The sequence below is a fragment of the Kwoniella dendrophila genome, chromosome 11 (genome assembly GCF_036810415.1).
Source record: "Kwoniella dendrophila CBS 6074 chromosome 11, complete sequence".
Lineage (NCBI taxonomy): Eukaryota > Fungi > Basidiomycota > Tremellomycetes > Tremellales > Cryptococcaceae > Kwoniella > Kwoniella dendrophila.
In genome coordinates, this window is record NC_089486.1 from 676,720 (window position 1) to 699,695 (window position 22,976).

At 38.8% G+C, this 22,976-nt stretch overlaps 11 protein-coding genes across 11 annotated transcripts; 5 read left to right on the forward strand and 6 right to left on the reverse strand.

The window, feature by feature from the left end:
* Nucleotides 1-161: 161 nt before the first annotated feature.
* On the forward strand, nt 162-1,977 carry L201_007811 (uncharacterized protein; the record flags this gene model as incomplete). The annotated part of the gene is made up of 6 exons (XM_066223515.1): nt 162-192; nt 290-297; nt 381-524; nt 636-1,317; nt 1,380-1,407; nt 1,494-1,977. The coding sequence occupies 6 exons, from the start codon at nt 162-164 to the stop codon at nt 1,975-1,977; spliced, it is 1,377 nt and encodes a 458-aa protein (XP_066079612.1).
* Nucleotides 1,978-2,362: 385 nt separating this feature from the next.
* On the reverse strand, nt 2,363-3,854 carry L201_007812 (uncharacterized protein; the record flags this gene model as incomplete). Its single annotated transcript, XM_066223516.1, has 4 exons — nt 2,363-2,471; nt 2,577-2,701; nt 2,771-3,070; nt 3,147-3,854. 4 exons carry the CDS (start codon nt 3,852-3,854, stop codon nt 2,363-2,365), a joined length of 1,242 nt encoding a protein of 413 aa, XP_066079613.1.
* Nucleotides 3,855-4,554: 700 nt separating this feature from the next.
* Nucleotides 4,555-5,243, forward strand: L201_007813 (uncharacterized protein; the record flags this gene model as incomplete). The annotated part of the gene is made up of 3 exons (XM_066223517.1): nt 4,555-4,809; nt 4,913-5,119; nt 5,199-5,243. 3 exons carry the CDS (start codon nt 4,555-4,557, stop codon nt 5,241-5,243), a joined length of 507 nt encoding a protein of 168 aa, XP_066079614.1.
* A 1,578-nt stretch (nt 5,244-6,821) lies between these two features.
* L201_007814 (uncharacterized protein) lies at nt 6,822-8,022 on the forward strand (the record flags this gene model as incomplete). The annotated part of the gene is made up of 3 exons (XM_066223518.1): nt 6,822-7,390; nt 7,546-7,680; nt 7,929-8,022. 3 exons carry the CDS (start codon nt 6,822-6,824, stop codon nt 8,020-8,022), a joined length of 798 nt encoding a protein of 265 aa, XP_066079615.1.
* A 700-nt stretch (nt 8,023-8,722) lies between these two features.
* Nucleotides 8,723-11,104, forward strand: L201_007815 (uncharacterized protein; the record flags this gene model as incomplete). The annotated part of the gene is made up of 9 exons (XM_066223519.1): nt 8,723-8,863; nt 8,964-9,164; nt 9,245-9,307; nt 9,383-9,452; nt 9,526-9,909; nt 9,980-10,332; nt 10,415-10,569; nt 10,645-10,813; nt 10,892-11,104. The coding sequence occupies 9 exons, from the start codon at nt 8,723-8,725 to the stop codon at nt 11,102-11,104; spliced, it is 1,749 nt and encodes a 582-aa protein (XP_066079616.1).
* A 583-nt stretch (nt 11,105-11,687) lies between these two features.
* On the reverse strand, nt 11,688-12,536 carry L201_007816 (uncharacterized protein; the record flags this gene model as incomplete). The annotated part of the gene is made up of 1 exon (XM_066223520.1): nt 11,688-12,536. The coding sequence occupies one exon, from the start codon at nt 12,534-12,536 to the stop codon at nt 11,688-11,690; it is 849 nt and encodes a 282-aa protein (XP_066079617.1).
* Nucleotides 12,537-13,905: 1,369 nt separating this feature from the next.
* Nucleotides 13,906-14,724, reverse strand: L201_007817 (uncharacterized protein; the record flags this gene model as incomplete). The annotated part of the gene is made up of 1 exon (XM_066223521.1): nt 13,906-14,724. The coding sequence occupies one exon, from the start codon at nt 14,722-14,724 to the stop codon at nt 13,906-13,908; it is 819 nt and encodes a 272-aa protein (XP_066079618.1).
* Nucleotides 14,725-15,553: 829 nt separating this feature from the next.
* On the reverse strand, nt 15,554-16,555 carry L201_007818 (uncharacterized protein; the record flags this gene model as incomplete). The annotated part of the gene is made up of 1 exon (XM_066223522.1): nt 15,554-16,555. The coding sequence occupies one exon, from the start codon at nt 16,553-16,555 to the stop codon at nt 15,554-15,556; it is 1,002 nt and encodes a 333-aa protein (XP_066079619.1).
* Nucleotides 16,556-17,076: 521 nt separating this feature from the next.
* Nucleotides 17,077-17,769, reverse strand: L201_007819 (uncharacterized protein; the record flags this gene model as incomplete). The annotated part of the gene is made up of 1 exon (XM_066223523.1): nt 17,077-17,769. One exon carries the CDS (start codon nt 17,767-17,769, stop codon nt 17,077-17,079), a length of 693 nt encoding a protein of 230 aa, XP_066079620.1.
* A 585-nt stretch (nt 17,770-18,354) lies between these two features.
* Nucleotides 18,355-20,158, forward strand: L201_007820 (uncharacterized protein; the record flags this gene model as incomplete). The annotated part of the gene is made up of 8 exons (XM_066223524.1): nt 18,355-18,543; nt 18,598-18,753; nt 18,809-18,957; nt 19,008-19,070; nt 19,144-19,292; nt 19,381-19,607; nt 19,694-19,887; nt 20,014-20,158. The coding sequence occupies 8 exons, from the start codon at nt 18,355-18,357 to the stop codon at nt 20,156-20,158; spliced, it is 1,272 nt and encodes a 423-aa protein (XP_066079621.1).
* A 417-nt stretch (nt 20,159-20,575) lies between these two features.
* Nucleotides 20,576-22,748, reverse strand: L201_007821 (uncharacterized protein; the record flags this gene model as incomplete). Its single annotated transcript, XM_066223525.1, has 11 exons — nt 20,576-20,659; nt 20,755-21,009; nt 21,098-21,179; nt 21,253-21,369; nt 21,437-21,518; nt 21,581-21,688; nt 21,751-21,838; nt 21,897-22,073; nt 22,146-22,210; nt 22,287-22,561; nt 22,657-22,748. 11 exons carry the CDS (start codon nt 22,746-22,748, stop codon nt 20,576-20,578), a joined length of 1,425 nt encoding a protein of 474 aa, XP_066079622.1.
* Between the last annotated feature and the right edge of the window lie 228 nt (nt 22,749-22,976).

Sequence of the window (22,976 nt, forward strand, 5' to 3'; positions counted from 1 at the left end):
AAAATTTATATCTCAAATTATATTAAAAAGGAATCATATATGATTATACACTCACAAGAACGTGTAGATATCAACGAGGTGTCTTATACTAGCAGTACACCAGCAGTACGATCTGTTGCTTCGATTACAGAACAATAGAGTGATAGTAATACGCAAATAAGATGGACGAAGATTTTGAGGATCTCCTTCGAGGTGCGTGAATATCTTCTTGATATCCTACCTGAAATACAATCGTTCAGTCCAAGGCTGACTGCGTTCAAATAATCATCACTAAATCAATGATATCTAGATTCTGATGTACGTATATATCAACCTAAATCTTACGAATTTAGCTGGATATTCATAGCTAATGTATAAGTGCCTTTACATGTTATTGATAGTTTGACAGTCCCGAAAAACCATCACCAGCCAAATTACCTACTGTCCCAACGTTGAATATTGATGACAAGGCTATACCGAGTGAAAATGAACTTAGATTGGGTAAGAGGGTATTGGAATTAGAGAAAGAAAGAGATAAATTATCTGTAAGTGGAATAATATATTGCAAATAAAATACCTGATTTTCTATTTTATTCGCTGTGATCAAGTAAAACTGTACTTGAGTGTATGCACTGACCTATGAACGATCCTTTTAGGCTGAGATAGTGAAATTGAAATATTTGCAAAATGAAACACATCATCATCCAATAATCCCGGTCCCAAATCCTTCAACATCTAAACCTTCTTCATCCTCAACATCAAATCAACCCATCGAAATTCCTCCACCACTAATCCCTGTTTTAGCTATACTACGTAAACATATTGAAGAGCTGACAAGGGATAATCAAGCTTTGAGATATACTTTTCTAGGTTCAGTCCAATCTAATAAAGGTACAATCAGAACTGCTCAAAATTCAATTATACCTTCTCCTTTACCAATTCCAACTTCAGGGATTATACCTAGTGTCAGTACACCAAGTATACCTATACCATCATCAAGTTCATCAAAAGTAACTTCGGATGTCAATATGTCCGCAACTGCACCCAATCTATCTACAACACCCACTACTACCATACCGAACACATCAACAGCAATACCGATCTCTAGTCCACTTGTAAAAGCTAGTTCAGGCTCAGGATTAGGTGTTCCATCCACTACACCAGCTTCAACTAGTTCTGCTACGGAACTAGCAGATCGAGGTATACTACAAATCGATTTGGAAAAAGTGTTAGAAAGGGTCAAAGAATTGATTAAAGAAAATGAAGATTTAGGCGAAATGGTTTTGGAGTGTGGAAGAAAGGTTGATAATGACCAGAATTATGAGAAAGCTTTAGAGGGTAAGCTGTAAAGCTTTTTACCGAGGAACACAAACGAGCTAACATCCGATTCACCATTGTAGATTCGAGAAATGTCATTTCATCTTTAGAGTAAGCTTTAGAAGTGTTTCTAAATTAAGGGAAACAGCAAATGGGATAAGGTAGTAGCTGATATATTTTGTATTGCATTTGATTAGCTCGGACCTATCACATCACTTGTCAGTTATCCAGTCACTTCGTACAGAATTATCCACATATAAAAGTCAATCTGGCTCAACACCGTCAGTTTCAACATCTTCTACTACCACACTGAATCCACCACAGAAACATCCAGTCTCGTCATCTTCTAATGCATCTACACCTACTCGTCATTCTCATGATACAGGTTCACATCGAGATAATGTGAATAGAGGTGGAGGAAGTCAAAGATCAGATAGATCACGCAATGATCGTGATAGTCATAATGAAAGTAGGAAATACGATAATCGTGATCGTGATCGTGATCGTGATCGAGATCGAGATCGAAGGGATAGAGGAGCACCGACTCATGGTAATAGTAACAATCAGCCAAGGGGCATACATCATGGAACGTCAAGTGGGAATGGCAATGGAAGTAGGCATTCAAATGGAGAAAGTAGCATGTCAAAAGGTGATGATAGAGCTTATAAAAGAAGAAGATGAGGTGGTATTAAAATTACGATTACTCTGCAAAATCAACTTTAAGAATGAATGGACAATATCAATTTTGAACGAGAATGTTACGAAATATACCTTTCTTTCCCAACTGATTTAAAGGGACTATGTTTACTGTAGTTGTAAAGAAACCAAAATCAATCATATTCAATTGTTTGTTTTGATACTTCGAATTTGACGAGGACCTGTTAATCTATATACTGTATGAGTAAATGTATATTGCAAAAAAATGCAATGTCCAAAGTGGAGCATTCAGTTGTTATCAAACGTTTTAAGCTTGGACGTTCACATGATTGTGAGACATAGGAGTATACAATGCATCAAGCAGGTACGATTGATATATCTAGACGGATCCATAGGAAATGCCCAAATGTTATGCTTGATTTAGCAACCAAGGATCAACCCATAAAGTTTGTTCCCATACATTGGCACTTAATCCATTAACTTCAGGCCAAGGATGACACCTTACTTTTTCAGGTGGTCTATGAGAGCGAAGGGAGGGTGAAAATGAAAAAGGAAATTTTCATGATTAGCGACCCAAATTTGACCGTGATTCAACTTCGATAATTTTCATTTGAAGCACTCACTTATCTATCCAATCTACTTTGGTATCTAACTCTATTGGAGGTACAGCGTCTATCCAGCCTAATTGCTCTTTCTGTTTAAATAATTCTTCAACTATATCTATAGCTACATCTCTTTCGTATGCCAACTAAGTGAATATATGAAAAATTTAGCGCAACATAAACAAAAATAGATAAACCATTTCTTTCTAACTGACCTGAACAGAAGGAACAACCAGGACTTTACCAAACCCTTCTTTCCAGAAATCACTTGCTATTAATGTACATTCACTTGCTGCACATTCATTCTTGGATTTATCTGATCTTCTAAATCTAACGTCATATGGGGGCAAGAAAGGTTCAGGTGACAATATAGCTAATGCATTCCACGATGAATATACTTGAAATGGTTCTAATGCTTGATATTTCTTTTTAGATAAAGGTGAATTTGAGAATAGGTTTGATGAAGGTGACCACCATGTCCAATCTATTGGATAGAATAAGTCACCTGTATCGATCTATGATGATGATTCTTATCAGCATTATTGACGGAGACAGATGATTGGGATAGAATAGATTCATAATCCAACTCACTGTCCTACCAACCCAAATATCATAATAATATTCTGGTTTTTTCTTCCACCAATCCATTCCAGTAGTAATTGAAGCATTATTCATTTCATGTTGATATAATAATTCTAAAATATCAGAAGCTTTTAAAAAAACATCATTAAAAAAAACAATTGATCTTATTGATTTTGACCATTCAGTTGTTTTATCCCATAAAGGAGTTAAAGCTTTATTTCTTAATTCTGAGATTTTTTCAATTCTATTATAATTTGACCAATTTATTTTAGGTTCATCAGTTGTAATTTTATATTGGGGGTTTTCATCTTCTTTTTTTAAACCTAATGAATTCAATAAAGGTATTAAAACTTTATTAATTACTAAAGAAGTACAATCATTCGAAGGTCCTTCTAAAATTGAAATTAAAATCTTTTCAGAACCTAAAAAATTAATTAAAATAATTAATGTATTTAATAAATCAGGTAAATGATTTTCAATTTGTCTTGTATTTGTAACTAACATGAATTTATCTTTTTCACCGACATCAGTTTTCTTTAAGATGGAATAACGTATTTTCTGTTTTTGGGTTAAAGAAGGATTTAGGTAAACAGGTAAATTCCCATTTGATGGACAATATTTTTGAAATTCTAAACATGTGCTATTTATCTTAGCCATTAATTTAGGATCTTCAATATGTATATTCTGATATGGTTTCGAAGGTAGTAAACCAGGCATCTGAAATTTATAATTTATCGTTGAATCTGGTTTTGAAAATAGTGATATGAGAAACAGCAATCCTACTACTAACGCTGTTATCAAAGGGAACCTTATACTACTAGTACTATTTTGAAGAATTGATCTTTTCGTATATACATTTTGTCCATACTGTAGTGGAGGAGGTGAACTTGATCGACCATTCCGCAATGACCTAAATAAGGAGGAAGAGGTCGAACGTAACATCTTGGAGGATCCGCTGACGTTCCATCGATGATAATGACTTCTTCTGATCAGCGATGTGTCAACGTCTGCTTTGGCGTAACACTGAGACAAGATTCAGCTGCTATGATCGTATCAATGAAGGGATACAGTTCAACTGCAAAGATGGTATAGCGTTCTCTTCTAAGCAACAACTACTGTTCACATCACCTAACATCTTTGGTTATAATCTTTTTAACCGAAAGCCGACCGAGCCTCTTGGCTTTTAATTGTTGCGAGCACTGATGTGCGCAGGCGGTGATCGCCGTTACAGCTAATCATGTAAGGTACAGCTTTTATCAGGTAGACGTCATAATCCTTCTTTTACCCGTCAGAAAAATGATAAATTCCTCTTGGTGTTTTATTCGAGCGACAGACGTTATTGATATTTCATTCTTTTCATAGGATCAGATCGTCAACCAGAATAGGCATCCTTATTTGACCTAAATATACACCAAAAATGTCGAATCAAGCTTTATTTTCATCTCAACAACCTGGTACTCAAGTAATTTTACATTCATCTTTACGCTATGCTCAAATCGCTTCCATGATCATACCGCCTGTATACTTACTTAGAACTCTAGTATTAAGGAGAAAACCTTTTAGTGTGAGAGGTTTGATGCATACTTCTATATTATGGACAGGGCTAGGTGGTTTGGCCGGTGCTGGTTTAGGTTACGGTGAAAGTGCAGTAAGAGATAGATTGATAAGGATTGTAAGTTTGTTCCTTGACAGCAGAAACTTTCATATGGTATCCAGCTGCAAGACAGCAATTATCTTGAGCTCCAGTACTAATTCAAGACCGCTTTGATTATTAGAAAGCCGACGTACAACAAACACGTTCAAATGATTATTCATTAATATCAGCAACTTTAGCTGGATTATTAATACCTGCTATTTTCCTTAAAAGAGCTCCTTTACCTTCTTTAGTTTTAGGTGGTGCTTCAATAGGTTTAGGTGCTGGTGTATGGGCACATTTAGGTGAAAGGTTAGGTAAAGGTGAAAAAGTAAAAGTTGAAGATGTTGTAAGTTTAGCTTCACTTCCACTGGCTTTTCACAATTAGCAATGAACATGCGAAAGGAAAGCTGATTTCATGACAATAGACTGGAGAAGTACCTGGTGTAGGTGATGTCGCAAAAAAGGCTTAGTCAGTCCTATGAATCTATGCATAGATTTTGAAAAAGGAATATAGCAAACTTACATTCTGGAGAAGACCTAAGTCAGACATTTTTCCATCTGCGCCCCGCTCATGAATCATATTGAGTCGACAACATACATGGAACTCATTTTAGAGGAACTCAATGAGAACGGAACTTGCCTTCTATACAAAAGAATCCAGCAATCGACCCTCCTTTCGACGCTCGGATCTCTGCTCTTGAACCAACATGGAATGATTGTCAATCATAATCAATCAATATATACATATATACAATCAGAATCAAAATCATGCTTTTGCAACGTGAACATACAAGGACAACCATATCGATCCATCTAGTGGAAGAGTATATCGTACGTCGAAATAAAAGGCTCACGAAAGACTATCCTTTTGCCGCTGGTCCCAGTCATCGGGTTTAGCTATTTAACAAGATAAAGGTTCTCTCTTTATCACGAGCGCTGATGGTTTTGTTGTCCATGCCGGACATCCTCGTTGTTCGGTATGTCGGTACAGAATACTGATGGGCTGTGTAGAAATGACGTTTAGACATATTTAAACTTCAACAAGCTGACTCGACTCGACTAATGAAAGCGATGATATAGTCCTTTGGTCCTTTGGCAATTACACAGTAACACACACCATCGATCATATGGGTCTGTGCGATGCTGTACCTGACCTTGTTCACTGTCGGGTTATTTACGATCAAGGGTAAAAGAATGACAAAAGTTGTAAAAGGGGTTAGAAATTGATCTCTTCAGCTTCATGAGACCTTTCTCTTTTATTGTTCTGACTCTTAAAGTCATTCTAGTCTTCAGTTCAAGTATCCCACAGCTACCACCTAACAAGTTCTATTCATTCTTTTACCTGAAATAGCTTTATTTTCCTATCTCCAATCCCTTAGTAACGCTTACAAAATCATCCGATAGCCTTACAACTAACTTCAATTCACAGCTTTGAGCTGACGGTATAATCTCACTTACCCCGTACCATCTACACCGCCAGAAGAGAATTTGCCACCATATTCGATATAAAGTCGAAGAAGAGCAAGCTTCACAAGCTAACCCCACGACCTCATTTCTCGGATCTTTCGACTTCAACTTCATATCATCCTTGCCAGATGGGTCTTCCATATAATTACTGGTCGCCTGGTCCCCTTAGACCCACCACACCTAGAATCAGTCATCCTCTTTACTCAGCACCTTATATGGATTCTTATCCTTATTCTCAACCACCTCCTGTACAACCATTATGGGGTGTACCAGCAATACCAGCATCGTCCAAGTAAGTGTCAACCTCTGCCGACGCGAACATCAACTCTTATCTATCCAAAAGGAAGGCACAGCAAGAAATACTGACGTCTGTGTGTGTTTCATAACCATCGCAAATTTTCCTATACTGTACCCTACACTATGTATCGCTCACCCTGACTGTTGAACACGACACCGAAAACACATATAAATAATACGATCAAAATCTGAATCAATTCGCTTTTCCCCCTTTATTTTCTTTATCTCGTCTACTTCAACATATACATACATTTTTTTTTGCCACCCAAATACCACTTCTCACCATGGCATCAACTAGTCCTTGGATCAGTAATCCTCAAGGTATGGTCAGAGATTTAGCCGAAGCTATGACAAATGGCAATAGAGATTTAGGACCATCTGATGATGAATTAGGTTGGATTGAAGGATGGGGTAAAAAGGAAGGTGAACGAAAAATTATAATGGAAGTTATAAAATCAAGAATTGAATTAGGTTGGCCATATAATTATAAAGCATTATTATTATTAGGTAAAATGCCTGAAAGTGAATTAGGTGGATTAGAAGAAAAATTGGGTAAATTAGCAGATTCCGCACAGAGTGTAGTAGGATTTAAATCAATAAAAGAATTAGCTAAACCATTATGGGAAAAAGCTAAAGCGGAATTAGCTAAAAAAGAAGAAGAAGAAATGAAAAAGAAACAAGCTGCAATTCAAGCTATGTGGGGTGGTTTATGGGCAAATGATTCATATCAACAACCTACACTACAACAATATGGTGGTTTTATGGGTTGGCCTTATCCTTATGCTGCTCCTCCAGGTGTAGCAAGAAATGCTTATGGTAATTGGTCCGGTAAGCCTCCAGAAGAATGGTCCCAGTATGTTCTCGTTCGAGGTCAAGCTATTGGTCCTTATTATCCTTATTCCTACACCCCTTGGCCAACCAGGAACACCTAAAAGGTTGAAACCATATGAATATCATTGTTGATTGTTAATCCTCAAGCTGACTTATTATCGTTTTATTGTTGCCTAGGACACCCGTAACCGCATTGCCCCAAGTTTCTCCCTTCTCTAGAACTGGTTATTATGCAATTCAACCCGAACCACCTCAGAGTTCTGGTAAACCACCAAGCTCTGTATCTGTGTATGTTGGTATCGGACCAAAACCGTAAGTATCCATCCGTTTTTTTCATCTGTACTGAGCATAGTTGATATGCCAACCAATCACTGTTTCGGGGAGAGTAGTGATTGATATCCTTTTTTTCACCCACCCTCATCCACTCATGTGTTGATAAATGTTCGGCAACACTTACCACTCAATCGATATTTTTAACTGGAATCAACCACTATAATTTGGTACAATCAACTGTTCCGACAATCGACGTGATAAAATGTGTAATAATACATATTTAATAGCGCCAACGCCATTGCCATAGGAGAATCACTACCTTTAGGTCTGACTGAACTTCAAGAAAAAGCTTCGACTGATTTGAAGTCTAGGGGCTGGTAGAAGGTAGAAACTGCTAGCTTTTCTACATCATCTTTATATCTGAACTCTTTTATCTAAATTTTCGTTTTCGCTAGTTTTCCTTTTCATACAATTTATTTGGCTTGTTCATCATCTGTTGAGGATGATTACGATACTTCCTTATGACTATACGAACCCTATGTTCTTTTTTCATGCACATTATGTTTGTGCTTGGTATGTCTGTAGTAAGACATCGATCGTTTCCTGCATAATCCACAGCCCCTTCAACATTCACAGTCCTATCAATCTTCCCCTTGATTACTACCAGGATGACGGGTTATTCCGGCGGGATGATCCGTTTGATTTAAGCTTGACAATTCAACCTCCACCGCCGAGTTTACGATGATGATGTTTATGATTTCATCTCGTTGCTTAGTGGCCAAAAAAGTTGAGTTTCTCGGACACGTCGACAACAAAATATATCATTATTCAGCAATAACAAACGATTATAGACTACAACTCACCATTTCAATTCAAGACCCGGACAGATAGATTGAGAGACGAATATTACACTCAATACCAGCTTATCCACACTCCTAGAGCCCACTCATATAATCTATTAAAAGCGCGGATCAATCGTCTTACAAATCACATAACATATTCAGTAAATATCGAGATACTCAGTTGACCAGATACCAATAGCCAGTAACAGCTTGGACTTTTTCCATAAGTAGTCGGTGAAATGAGAATAACGACGGGGTTATGCTTGTTAGCGTCATCCTCAACGGCTATAGCGGCTGGATTAACAGGGCGAGACTCATTAAAACCGGAGAGTAAGGTAGCCAGAAATGTATTGGAAGGTAAATCTGAAGGATATTGTAGTGTAAGTTCATGTATATCAAATCATTGCCCTGATTTGTATATCTTACCAAATCAAATCGTGAAAGGCTAATTTATGCTTGTAATTGTTGATCGACAAACAGCCTTCAGGTCCAATAGAATCAACACATTGTTTATATGAAACAGTCGAATCGTTAAATCATAAACTATTTCCAGAATTACATGAATTAGTCACATATCCATTCTTTAAACACTATAAAGTCGATTTATTTAAAGAATGTCCCTTTTGGTATGAAAATGGTTTTTGCACAAATAGAAATTGTGGTGTTGAGGAAGCTAATGAAGTGAGTTTATTATCTATCGTCCTTATTTGACAATTTCGCCTTACGCTCAGAGGTTAAATTGATGTTTCTAACTTCTATAGGAGGATATACCGGAGAAATGGAGAGCAAAAGCTTTATCAGAAGTTAGGGTATCATCGCCGAATGTAAGTATCGAATCACCATAATCCCTGGTTATTGCTGTTCATTTACTGATGCGCAAGGCTGGATTTTTATGATAGGATGAAGGGGTCTCCAGTTGTTACTTCAAAGAACAGGATTTCTGTTATGTGGAGGATGATGCAGATCAAAGTCAGTTCACTCGTAATTAATGATCGACATCATCTGTGGCATCATGGCTGACACCGTCTCATATGTCCAACAGATGGTCAATATGTAGACTTGACATTAAATCCAGAAAGGTTCACGGGATATGCAGGAGATTCAGCCCATAACGTTTGGAGAGCGATATACGAGGAGAACTGTTTTGGTCTATCTGAAGCATCTCTATCTGAATACGCAAAATCGCAAACATCATCATCGTCGTCATCAAGTCATATCTCATTTTCGAAAAAGAAAAAAATGGCAAATGCTGTCTTAGGTGCAGGTGGCATAAGTAAGCTATCTTCAGGTTCAGATAATGTACCAGGTTATGGATTCAGTAAATTAAGTGAAGGCTGGGGAACCGAAATGGTTAAATCCCCTTTGGGTGCTAGTTCTGATAGTGGTATGTGTGAAGAAAAGAAGGTGTACTATAGGGTAATTTCTGGTGAGTGAATTTTAATGTTGGCGGACAGACCCATTACAGCGGTTGACTAACTTTTACCAATGTATCATAGGTCTTCACGCATCAATATCAATTCACATCTGTTCTGAATACTTAGATCAAACGACAGGTGAATGGGCACCAAATTTAGAATGTTTCATTTCTAGATTAGCGACACATCCAGAACGATTATCCAACGTATACTTCAACGCTGTTTTGTTATTAAGGGCTGTACAAAGGGCTGAACCATATCTAAGAGCATATGATATTGCCACAGCACCAGCCTTGGGATCAGGTGTGAAATCAGGTAAAGAATCTGATAAATTGGCTAGATCAAGTCTTGACAAAGTATTGAAATTAGCTAGTAGTGGTGGTATAGATAAAGGTTTCGATGAAGGCGATTTCTTTATTGGTGAAGATGCTCCTGTAAGTTATAATATTCAACTACCTCATCTGAATAAGAGATATCTTTGACTGATATCATGGCTTTTGCATTCATGCTTTGTAGATATTGAAAGAACAATTCAAAACTCATTTCAGAAATGTATCTAGAATTATGGATTGTGTAGGTTGCGATAAATGTAGATTATGGGGTAAACTACAAGTTTCAGGTATTGGAACAGCTTTGAAAATCCTGTTTGAATTAGATGATAAAGCTCTGGAGTAAGTCATCATAATATCACTGTTCTCCCTCTGGTGGGCGCGATACTGATAATTTACGTTGATTTTTCTCGTCAGCCCAAAGATCAACCCTGATTTACTGCAACGTTCCGAAGTAGTAGCATTGTTCAACACTTTGCATCGAATTAGTGAATCATTAGCAGCAGTAGAAGAATTCAGAAAGATATACGCTGCTACACAGGAAGAGGAAGTTAACGAGGCTAAGAAGAAAGCCAAAGTGAAAAATGTGAGTTTACATTCGGGAACTACCTCCCATTTTGTACACTGTACCAAGATCAATATTGATGGCCGAATTATACAACAGGCAAAGGACAAATTGAACCAAACAATTTCACAACCTATAAAGAAAGTAGAGGAAACCTCATTCTCAACGATAATAGCCATCATCTTATCCGCTTTTGAAGGGTTCAGAAGGTCTTGTAAAGGCTGTATAGACACTTTACAAAGTAATACATTGAATGAGATTATAGATCAAATTAGAAATTGGTTTGGAGGCTTTGGTAAAAGCGAATTGTAAGAACATCACCATCATGCATAGGTTTGGGTCAAAAATGCAATTACGATAACAATAGTGGATGAACCAAAGTGGGACAATGCTTCCTGCTTTCGTCCTTCATCCGTATAGCCCTGCTGAGACAAGAGAAGTACGATATGCATAAACACGGGCGAAAATTATCCACATTATAACGGAACTACGATGTTGAATAAAGAAAGAATAAATGTAAAAATATGAAGTACGACCTTGCTACGATTAACGTAAGATTTTTCCTGTTTTGAGCACAAAAACAATTTAATTGTATTCAGTCTCACAAGAGAATAGATGATATGGTTTAGCAGTAAAGCCATTTGTAGGTTACATGTATGTGTTGTGAATCACATTGCGTTATGATAATGAGATCTCTACGTATCATTTCAACCTGTATATGTATTTATAGCTTCATCCTATTCTTACTTGTGCTTCTCCCCTTCGCTATACAAGATGCTGAGGATAAGTGAAGGTAAGTCATATAATACAGTATGCATCGCTATACAAAACCCAGAGGATAAGTACAGATTCTCACAGTTTGAACGGTCTTCACAAGCACAGGTGCTTCGTTATATCATTGGGTTTGATTTTGGGTTCCAAGCTGAATCTCAGCAGCGCAGAAAACCTCTTGATCCCCACCGAAGACCTTTTCAAGATTTGTTCGCAACTCATCAAAGTTTCTTTCAAGCCCATCAATGGGTCGCGTGTCCGCAGAGTAAGGATTGCAATTTATCAGAAGAGATAAACCTTTTGCAGCTGATCTATAAATAGTACCGGTCTCGTCAACTTCTGTATTAACAGAAAAGATGGGACCTTCCTCTTTATAGATGTAATTGTGTATACCATCTAGCTCCTTCGGTATGGCTGTAAGTTGGGTGGACTCGAAATCGTCAAAAATGTTGGCTGCTTCAGAATCCGATTTTACTTGAGTCGGAAGTGTAACAAAGCTAAAAGTTTCTTGTATGTGACCTTGAACAGTAACGTTTTCTGAATGGGCTGTATCAGCTGTATGAGTGAAAATTGAGCAATCACTTCTTTTGATCAATTCCGCTGGCCAGAGGCCAAAGTTCATATAAATCGGAATCTTACTATTAATTGCGGCTTGGGTTGGTGTACGTCGATGTCCACTTGAGAACGTGATTTGACGCGAACCGTCTGGACCGCGCACTCCGGCAGATCCTAGCATACGTTGGGGTTTAATTGTGAAAGTTATAGGGCTATTGAGTGTATCATCGAGTTCAAGGTGTTGATCAAAGGTTATTACTTCACCAGTAGCCCTACGAACTAAAGCCAATTCATGTGAACCTGAACCGGTCGGCTCGCAATGTGGAGCGAACATCCTTAGGAGATGTGATTGATTAAAGTGCGTAGTGGGGAGAGAGCCACCATCAATCTCTACCGACCTATTTGATCCTGTGGACATGGTCTAGATTGGTAAATGAGTAAGTAGCGTATTGGTTTTTTCAAGTGCGAATTTCCAATGTTGTCGAAAATGAGAAAATGATTGGGAAAGTGTTTGAGGAGAAACTAACCTTACAAGCATATTTCACGAGGTATTTATAGACCCCTTGATCACCGTGACCTATGCTTTGCTCAGAATACGCACTTCTCTTGTAACACAAGGAGTTAGAATGCTCCTTTCTGGATAAAGAGAAGTAGTTCTACCTTTATACAGTAGCTAAGGAGTCTACCGATTTACTGAAGCGTTATACTCAGACCATCCTCGGAGGCCGAGAGACTGAGGTGATAACCGACACACTCAAGCTTGTGAATGAAGGATTCAAAGAATCTAGTCAATCATGTTTCAATTGTTGTTAGAAGGAACAAGCAAACGTCGTTATAAAAAGTAGTCTCCATGGGTACATACACAGGACACTTCAGATCAACGGAATGAAACTCATCTGTTTAGACGCAATATCCATTGATATTTCGATTGCGCCATACTTCCTTTTAGACCTGAGTTTATCCGAAGCTGTATTGATGTATCAGGGAGCTTACCCTGACAACGGATCGCAGAAGCGCTTCGTAATCTGCAAGATATTGTTTTTATACCTTGCTTTCCAACATGATGACAGAATTGTTATACATACGATTTACACAGTACATGTAGAAAGGAGCAATGAGCGTTGAGAGACAACCAATAAGTTCCGGGGGAAAATCTGAGTTGAATCCATACAAAACCAATCTGATAGCACTGTAGCTCCATCGGTGACCGATCCACAATCCGGATGGCGACTCAATTTTCGCATCCAGCTTTATCCTTCTGAGAATAATGAGTTGAAAGAGGAAAGCATTTGCATCAACATGTTGGGTTTGGCTACTAGATGAAAAAGCCCCAATCAAATACTTGGCATTTCTGCCCCCTAAAGACATCACCCCTATTGCCACAACAACAACGTCCTCCTGCTAATTACCGAACAAAGAAGGGATGATGGTGATTGTAAACCAAAAACATCTCATATAACTTACAATTGCAAGTCAGTAACTCCAGTAGTGATTGAGCTAGATTCACCATTGTGAGTAACGACGTTATCTTTTTTAGTTCTAAGGACTAAATCTGTAGTGCCATAAAGTGGTTGCTCCTTTCCAACTATATGTTGTAAATCACATTACGTAACTATACTTAGACGCTCTACGTGTCACTTCATCCTGTATCTATATTTAGCCTTTCATATCATTTCATACTTGTACTTCTCCTCATCGCTATATAAGACGCTGAGGATTAGTACAGGTAAGTCCTATCATATACATCATGCATCGCTATATAAGACGCTGAGGATTAGTACAGATTCCTACACTATAGAGTATAATTTCTCTCGCAGATCATATGAACTTTCCACATCGTTGGGGACCTTTTCGGTCATCATTGATTCATAATCAATTTTAAAGACGAAATGCGTACTAAGCCCAGCTAAACAGTATTCGGTAGCAAGCTCATCTTCGGGATGATGTCTAGATGCGGTTAATAAGGAAACTCCGGGATTTGATCTAGTAACACATTCAATCAAGCTCTTCGGTTCCTTTGGGATGATTGAGCAATGAATAGAGCTGAAATGGTTTAGAATACCGGACTCTTTCAATTTATTTTTGACTGATAAAGGAAGAGTTATCAAACTGGTATCGTAAAATACATTTCCAGTAACAGATACAGCCCTTCCTTGGGAAGTTGCTAAAGCATTGGAAGTATCATGATGTGTACCTAACCAATCTAATTTACCTTTGTAAGTGTTAAGCTTTTTAGAGGGTTGTATTTCAGAATTAATTAGACATCTTGAAACCGTGTTATCCTCTTCATCAGTAAAAATCCTTATAATACCTGTTTTATTTGCATCAGATCGCTGAGAGGATCTAAAGCTTCTTTGAGGATATAAGGTAAAAGTGGCAGGACCTTCGAAAATGTCGTTCAACTCTCTATGATCTTGGATGGGGACGGATTGATCTGTCCCGTGGTTTACATCCATTTTAGAGAATGTCAATCGATGGGTCCCTTCATCGGTAGATTGTCTGTCTGAGGAGAATAATTTGTTCAAATGGGTCTCGTCGAAATGAATGGGAGTGGGATGACCTGACCAGTAAGGTTTGGATTGTGAAGGTCTGACAGAGCTGGACATGATTATTGTTTGATCGTATAAGCGTTGAGATTTATATAAATTCGTGTGGGTGTCCCTGTTGTGGTGACGAGGTGGAATATTACTGGAAGAGTGGATCAGTTGGAAATGGGATGAAGAAACTTGCTAAAATAGAACCCCAAATGGAGCAGTATTTATACCATACTGGTTGTGATCCTTCTGCTATATCTTGCAGCATCGGAAGGCTCCCAACCGAGATGTATACATAGCACGTGGCGTTCACTCTGAATGCTTCTTCTTCAACGACAACCTTGTTCAGATTCATCTGCTTCTCAATGATATCGAAGTGCGAAAGCTTTTTCACGAACCACGTCATACTTCCCCATGAAGGCCTCTAACCGTACTGTAGAACCCCACGCCATACAGTAATTGAAGAAAAGTAACGCAGACACATTGAGATCTGTCAAAAACTGTTGATAACTATCCAACGTCTCGCTTACTCCTAACTGAGATCCGAGATTTATGTACCTTTCAGGCTTAATTGTGTCGTTACTCACTCAATATGGCCAAAAGAGAGCCCCCACTTTGCTTCGAAGCCCTCGTGCTTTTGAGCTCCTTTGTCAGAGGCTATATATCTGCAAAAGGCAGTATTTTTACAATTGTCTCCCTGTGCATTTCAGACTTGTCTTTCAAATTGCGAAGGCGTCGTTCACAATCTTTGAGGAAAGGATGGCCCTCTGACGTGGACATTGGGTTGTACGCGCACGCCAAATTTGACAAGCCCTTGACTTATGCGAGCTGAATAGTACAATGAGCGAAAAGATGAGTATGCATCCACAAACAATAATAGAAGGGTGAATATGTATTCAAGCTAGGACATCTTTGGTCTAGGCATCTTTTGAGTCCTTTCATACCATTTGTCTTCAATTTTTGCCATTTCCTCTCTTTGCTCATCCTCCACAGTTCTCTTTTTTCGAGAACCGCGACTTCCGCGTGCACTAACAGGTTCGACCTCCTGCTCATCATTATTGTCGTCATCGTGACAATTTACAAACATCTTGAGAATTACGGTCGAGTTTTCTGGCTCATTGCTTGGGCTTGATTCGAACGTCTCATCTAGTGTAAGTTTAATATCTTCCGAACATCCATTGTGCATGATTGTATCATTTGAATAAAAATCGCAAGCAATATACTTAGGATCAGCAATTTTGTCTGATACAAAAGTGAGCTCTCGATTGTCTTCAGGGTTGGAAGAAGACAATGGTAAATAGTCTAAGCCGTTGCTGGACGTATAGTTTGAATAACGTCTTTTTAGCTTGTCAATGAGATCATCGTCTGTACCTATGTCGAATTCAAGTCGCAATTGCTCAAAGTTTGCCAAGAGATCTCCGTGGCAAAGTTGACCTTTCACGTCTTCAGGCCAGTCTGCAAGATGGAAAGAACGCTCATCAATAATAGTGACATCAGCATCCCTTTTGGTCGTTACATCCCCATCGATACCGTTATCATAGGTGGTGTTTACAAATCCATCACAAGTGCCAAGAAATCTAGTAATTTTGCGAAAACTTTCCAAAGTACTTTCAGTCACAGATACATCATCTGTGTGTCTTGAAAATGTTTCATGAATCCTATGAGGCTCGATAGAAAACCCAAATGAGGCGTTCATCGCTTGAGAAAGGGCTGGATGGCCGTTGAAAGTTATCAATGATCGGCTCCCCGACAAATTTTGATCATCCGGACGATAAAGTCCTACCTTGTGAGATGGCATTGCTTCGGATGGTGACATCGTCGAGGGTGTTGGACTTGTCCAAAAGTCCTCTAGGAAACATGGAATTGTCACTTGGGGATCACGTCCTGCTGCTGATAGCGGCATTGATTTGATGTGTTGTGTTTTGGTGTGTGTTGACAAATTGGTAAGGTGTTGTATCAGGCTGATAAGGCAGTCAAGCTGAGATGAGCTAAGTGGGAAGAGGAAAGTTGGGACTGGACTGGCTGTGTAGTGGATGGAGCTAATAAAGACGATAGGACTCTGAATTATGTGGCCGTCACGTATATATATGTACAAGAAGTAAGACCGTTTGCAGCCTGAATACAAGTAAAAACTCACAATTCGGCTCATTCCTTTATGTCAGTCAATCCCTTCAAGCGTTATTCGAAATGATATGCAATCCTCCTGAATAACCTTTCACTTGTATGACGCAAGTCACTGTAAACATAATGGATCGACAATCCGTTATGATGTCCGATGATCTCATCTCGATCTGCTTGTTCGCGTATCGGACTCTAGCCGTGTGTTATCGCAATAGACGAGCTACGCACAAGCTCATACGCATATACAGCATGAAAGGGAAAACCAATGACCATATAGTCTTAAAGGTTGGAAGGTTTAACTACCTAACTGCATAGCATTGTGGTATACAAAGTGGTAGTGATCGTGCCCTTCAATCTACCAAGACCAGTATCGACGATACAAGCTAGATTTGAAATATATTCTGTAGCATCATCACCGCTTGCAAAAGTAATTTCAGGGTGGTTCTTGGTGTATTGGTATTTTGATTTGAACTTAGCTTGCCACTCATCATATATAAATCTAGCTACTTCCTTGTGACTTGAGATGGTATCACTCACTAATACTTTTTTACATTCGAAAGTGTCTACTCTAGCATTCGACCACTCATCTGGTAGAGTGACTTGTAGCTCGCATTTCCATTGCCCCATATATATATCGGAATTCCAAGTGAGTTTTTGAATCGTCTCCCTTGTGATGTAGGGGATGAATCCGAATATCGTCTTCGAATATGTGTTCTCTGTTTCAGGTACACGTACCATGTAGCTCTCATCTAGACATTCTGGACTGAAGAAAATCGAGGCTTTAGAACCGATAAAATCCTTCTGTCTAGCTCCTAAAACATGTTTACTTCTTATACTTGTCAATCGAGCTGATGAAGCAGAGATCGTTGAATGGGAAGAGTGATTACGCAGTGCTTCGCCTTCTGACAGCTCACCATGCGCATTCCAGCTTGGTATAGATTCTAAAGCAATAGATGTATCTGACAATTCCTCATAAGTAGATGAGATCTTCTGCATTGTGAAATCTGGCCCACCACAAACGTCAACAATTTGCCTTGGTTCATGCTGTGGGTTGCTGCTTTCAATGTATTTGTAATTGCACTCGTAACAAGTACAGTTCGAGAGATGCGTAAAAGCCATTGGTTGGTATATATATTCGCCGGTCGCGTAGTATCAGTGGTGTTGGCCTTTTTATTGGAAGAGATCGACAACTTCGCTCACCGTCCAACCGCTTATATACGAAGTGGTGCGCTTGTATACTATCATCCGCTTTTGGAGAAATACAGCAAGAAGGCATACCTGTTGCCTTCTGTCATTCATGTCTTCAAGCGACAATAAAGGTGTGATGTATTGCACAATGGAAAAGACAGTCACGTATATGTAGTTACGTAAACACACGAGAAACTTCGGGACTCCGCATTTTCCTTTGTTGTTAGAATTCACAGCTCAAAAATGTTGGAGGTGGTCGAGGATAAAGGAAGCTAAAGAGACAGAGAAAGATAGGTAATTTTCGTAGTAATTGAAAACACTTTCACTCTTTTTGCATTTCATGTATACTGCAAGCTGCTGAGCCATACGGTGGACTGCAAAATTTCATAAGAAATGGCTGAGGTAAACGGTGTACAAGATATAGTAAATGCGTTAGCTAAAGAAGTAGACGGAAGCAGGATTAACATTACATCTGATGTTGAAGCTGATAGCCAAGATGAGGTTGAGGTAAACGGACACATAGGTGCAGAAGGCAGTAAGAATAAGAAGAAGAAGAAAAAGAAGAAGAACTCAAAAGCTAAAGTGAGCTGTTCATGCGCCGCTCAGAATCTGATCATTAGCTTACCGAAATGATAGAAAGTCGCTATAATCAAGCCTAACGAAGGTAAAATACCTGAAGAGATACCTGCACCCCCACCTGAAACATATGAAGAAACAGCCAGATGGGAGAAAGAAATAGTCAAAGGAGCTAAAACATATAATATACCTGCCTGGGGATTACTAAATGATAGGGTGAGCTGAGTCCATCACGAGTATTATTCTCAACTAATAACGCTTGCCCTCCTAGGCAAGAACGGTGTTGGATACCTTCCGAACGCCTTCTTGCAAGAAGATTGAGCTTCTCACACCTCGCTTGAGATTGAGACAGGTGGAGACTGGTGATTTGACTGGTATAAGAAGAATTAAAATGGAACCTATAGTACAGAAAACGCAACTGTAAGCTATTATGCACGATATGTGGAACTTAGCTGAGAAATCACCTATAGGTATGGTTCACCTGGTTTGAGCGATATCAAAGACTCGTTCTTGAATAGATATATACGGTCAAGGTAAGTTTGATCATGGTCTGATCCGATGCGACTTCCTTTAATGAACAAGCTGATATGATTGTATAACGGATAGTATACCGAGAATATCGAATATTTCTGGCTCAAAAGGACGAGATGAGTATATATTTGCTATTACAGCTTTGGATCCAGCCACGTTGAAAGTACAAGATCCTGGTCAGATACGTATAAGTCATAGAATATCGAATGCTGAGGGTTATCTGGGTAAGTCTTCATGTCGATACTGACTGTTTACTAGTATTTTTTGCAACAATCATACGCTAAATTGTTATTTTTCTTGTTCATATGATAGGTAATATTGCTTTATCATTGACATACCCTTCAGAATCACCTTCATTCTTACCTCAGAAAGGCAAAATCTTTACTCAACCTACTTTCAATGAATTTGAGAAACAGGAAATAGAAGGTAAATTGTTTTATGAGACACATCCACAGTTATGGGGTCAAGGTATAATGTCACAAGCATTTGAAGAAGTTTTGAGATTCGGTATGGAAGAATTAGGATGTGATAGTATAGCTGTGAGTCAAAAAAATCAAGAAAAAAGAAATGGAAGGTGAGATACAAGTTGAGCGAGCTGACTGTGCACTTCGTATTGTATGTATAGTGTGATCCAACAGTAGGAAATGAAGCTTCAATTCATTTATGTATCAAGAACGGCTTCATATATAGTCATATGACAAATAATATATATAATAAGCCTCAATTGTTCCATAGAATGACAAGAGAAGAATGGTGGAAAAGGAATAGACCAAATCAAGAAATATCAGATAAATGGGGCGGTAAAGAAGTTTGTAGATGGTAAGTCTTTCAAGTTGTCTTCCTAATCATTCATAATTTTATATTCACTCGCAGTGTTGTTATAATTGATTCATAAGGAAGAAACCATCCTGTTGAAGACCGCGCTAATAAACAACAATGAGATAGGTGTATGAATTTCCGATTAGCTTCCCCATCAATCAATTGTCATCATTGCAAATGGGCTAAATATTGTTCAAGGGAGTGTCAAAAGGCGGATTGGGTGAGAAGTAATGGTCATCAAGTTGAATGCGATTTTGATGAGGGATCATAAAAGCTCCCGAAAATAAGTTAGATTAGATAGGCGAGAAAGAAGAACACGTCAAGCGATGCTGTACAAGATCGAACGATGGACTATATCTTGTACTAGCAATGAATGGACATTGCTTCCAGAGTAGGTTGAGATGACTGTTGTAATATATATGCATTCATGATATACATATCTCGTTTTGAGAGGTGTTCTCACAGATGCAAGCTCGTCCGTAAAGCGTATGCGCAGGCGTGATGATGGCACAACATATATGAGATACGATAAATGGCAAATAGGTATACATTGAGGCTTGTCGGCAAGGTAAATCATGTGAATCGCCGGCAAATAATATCTTTCACTTCGTGAGTGAATTGAGGAGAACCTGTGCCAGTCTCGAAGGAACCTGAAGAGACCGTTGATGGACAGGGCCACTCCGTCATTCTAATCACCCCTGATGACATATTGTTCCAGATATTGACTCCTAACAACAGTCCACCAGAATGCTTTCCAATGTAAAATTGAGCCCTATTTCATTGGGAACAGATGTTCGTCAGCATACCAGGAGACCTATTGATTCACTCAAGGTCGGAAAAACCTTTTGACCAAGCACGTTGACTCACTTTCCGCCTGTGCATGACTACAAGTGAATAACCAGTTTGACCAAGATCTTCAGTTTCCCTTACAGATATTACACCCTGTACAGTTCGACTTCCAGCTGCTTTCCTCACTCCTATATCCAATTTATCAGAGTAGAGTCGGACATCCTCTTCGCCCAATTCCTGCCTCATGTATGCTGATAATAGTTCGAACGACTGGGAAGGGGTCAACTGTAGATAAAACCGGGTAGTGGTTGTGTTCAAACTACCAGATTGAGTCTATGCCAGAAGGTAGCCGTTAGTATATGTCGATTGTGATGGCAAGAAGAAATTGGATGGAATGATCGCCCGAAGAGAAGATGCTCACGATATTACCCGTCATCCTCATGAATTGTGATTCCTGTTGGTTCAGCTGACTTCCCCATTGACTTTCATTGAAAGCTCGTTGACTGTAGATGCAGAAACATCGTCTTAGTTGAATCTGATAGTGATAGACTTTAGAGACGGACTGATGTCACTCACCTAGACAAATACGCCTGAGAATTACTGAAGGATGGATTTATCACGTCCATCATCCCTTTCTGTCTCATACCCTGCGTTAAAGCGTCAGGTATCTGTTCCCTGCTCAGCTGACTCGGCCTAACAAAGACAAAAGAATATCAGCTTGCGGAACCATGCTAAAATCAACCAATCATATCAAACTCACGTCATACTCCATGGGTGCGTTTTAATCTGCTGCATGGTTATTCGCTCGTTTGGGTTTATAGTTAACATGCCTAACAAGATGGCTGAGATAGAATTGTGTAATATCAGCTATGCAGATCAGTAGAAGAAGGTAAAATTAGCTTACATCTAGCCTGGCCACGTATACGTGTCCAAGGATCATATTGCAGTAATTCTCCAGTCTTATAAGCACAAAATTCAGGTGAAGCATCGGATGGTTCATCCCACGGCGTATCTAAGAATCATGTTAGCTATACACATTCCTTATTTAGGATATGTTAGAACGCAATAACTCACTGCCCACTAATAACGTATACAGCACTACTCCCATACCCCAAATATCGACTGGTTCTGCATGATACCCCTGTCCAGCCGGATTTCCGAGCTAAACATCCATAATCAATATCTTCTCATCTACGGTGTGATAACGGATGAAGACCTACCTCTGGAGCAACATAAGGCAAACTTCCACATCTTCCACTCAGCAATCTTTCTTTTCCTTTATGTTTAAATACAGCACATAAACCGAAATCCGATATTTTCAAATTACCATTTGCAGCTAATAACAAGTTTTCAGGTTTGAGATCTCGATGTGCAACTCCTCTTTCATGTATGTGTTCCTACAACATGGTATATCAGTTCGTACAACCGATACAATCTGGTAAACTTGAATACTGAAGATGATCACTTACCATCCCTGCAGCCAATTGCGAGAAGTAGAATTTTGCTAAATCTTCTGGTACACCGACATCTGGGGCTATACGCACCACATGAAATATCATCAGTGATATGTATGAGGAAGTGAGCGAACGAGGTTTACATCCTCAACATACCGATTTTATCGAACAGATCACCTCCAATAGCTAATTCAAGAATCATGTATAAACCAGGAACCCATACCTGTTCTTGACTTTCTTTTTCTTTTTGAATGACCTCACTATGAATAAATTTCAATATATACTCATTTTTCAAAGCTTTATGTACTTGTACTTCTTTTTGTAATTCTTTGACATTCGGTTGACCATATCCTAAACTTGGTGATATGAATAGATTTACAACTTTACATGCCGCTACACTTGAATTCTTATCGTCAATTGCTCGAAATACTCTAAATAAATCATACACCATAGATGTGTCAGCAAGATTGTTTCGTTTATTGCAGATATTGAACTTGTCAAAGACATAGACGGATAATCCACCCACTTTGAGAAGCCACCTCCTCCGATCTCCTCTCCCAATCTATACCCATGAATGACTGGATATTTCGATTGACTGTATTGATCGTCTAGCTCCATAGTACTGGTGACACTACAAGGGCGTGAAATGAGACACAAATTCGAGTATGTCTCAGTTGATTATAGTTGACGTATAAGACGGTGATGATTAAGTGGTCTAAGGTGATACTGCAACAGTATATCTATAATCTTATATTTCATACAGTCAAGAATAATCAATAAATTCGGATTACTGTACATCAACTCGACTCTCTTCCGACGCGTTATCGCAAACATGATCATGATCAC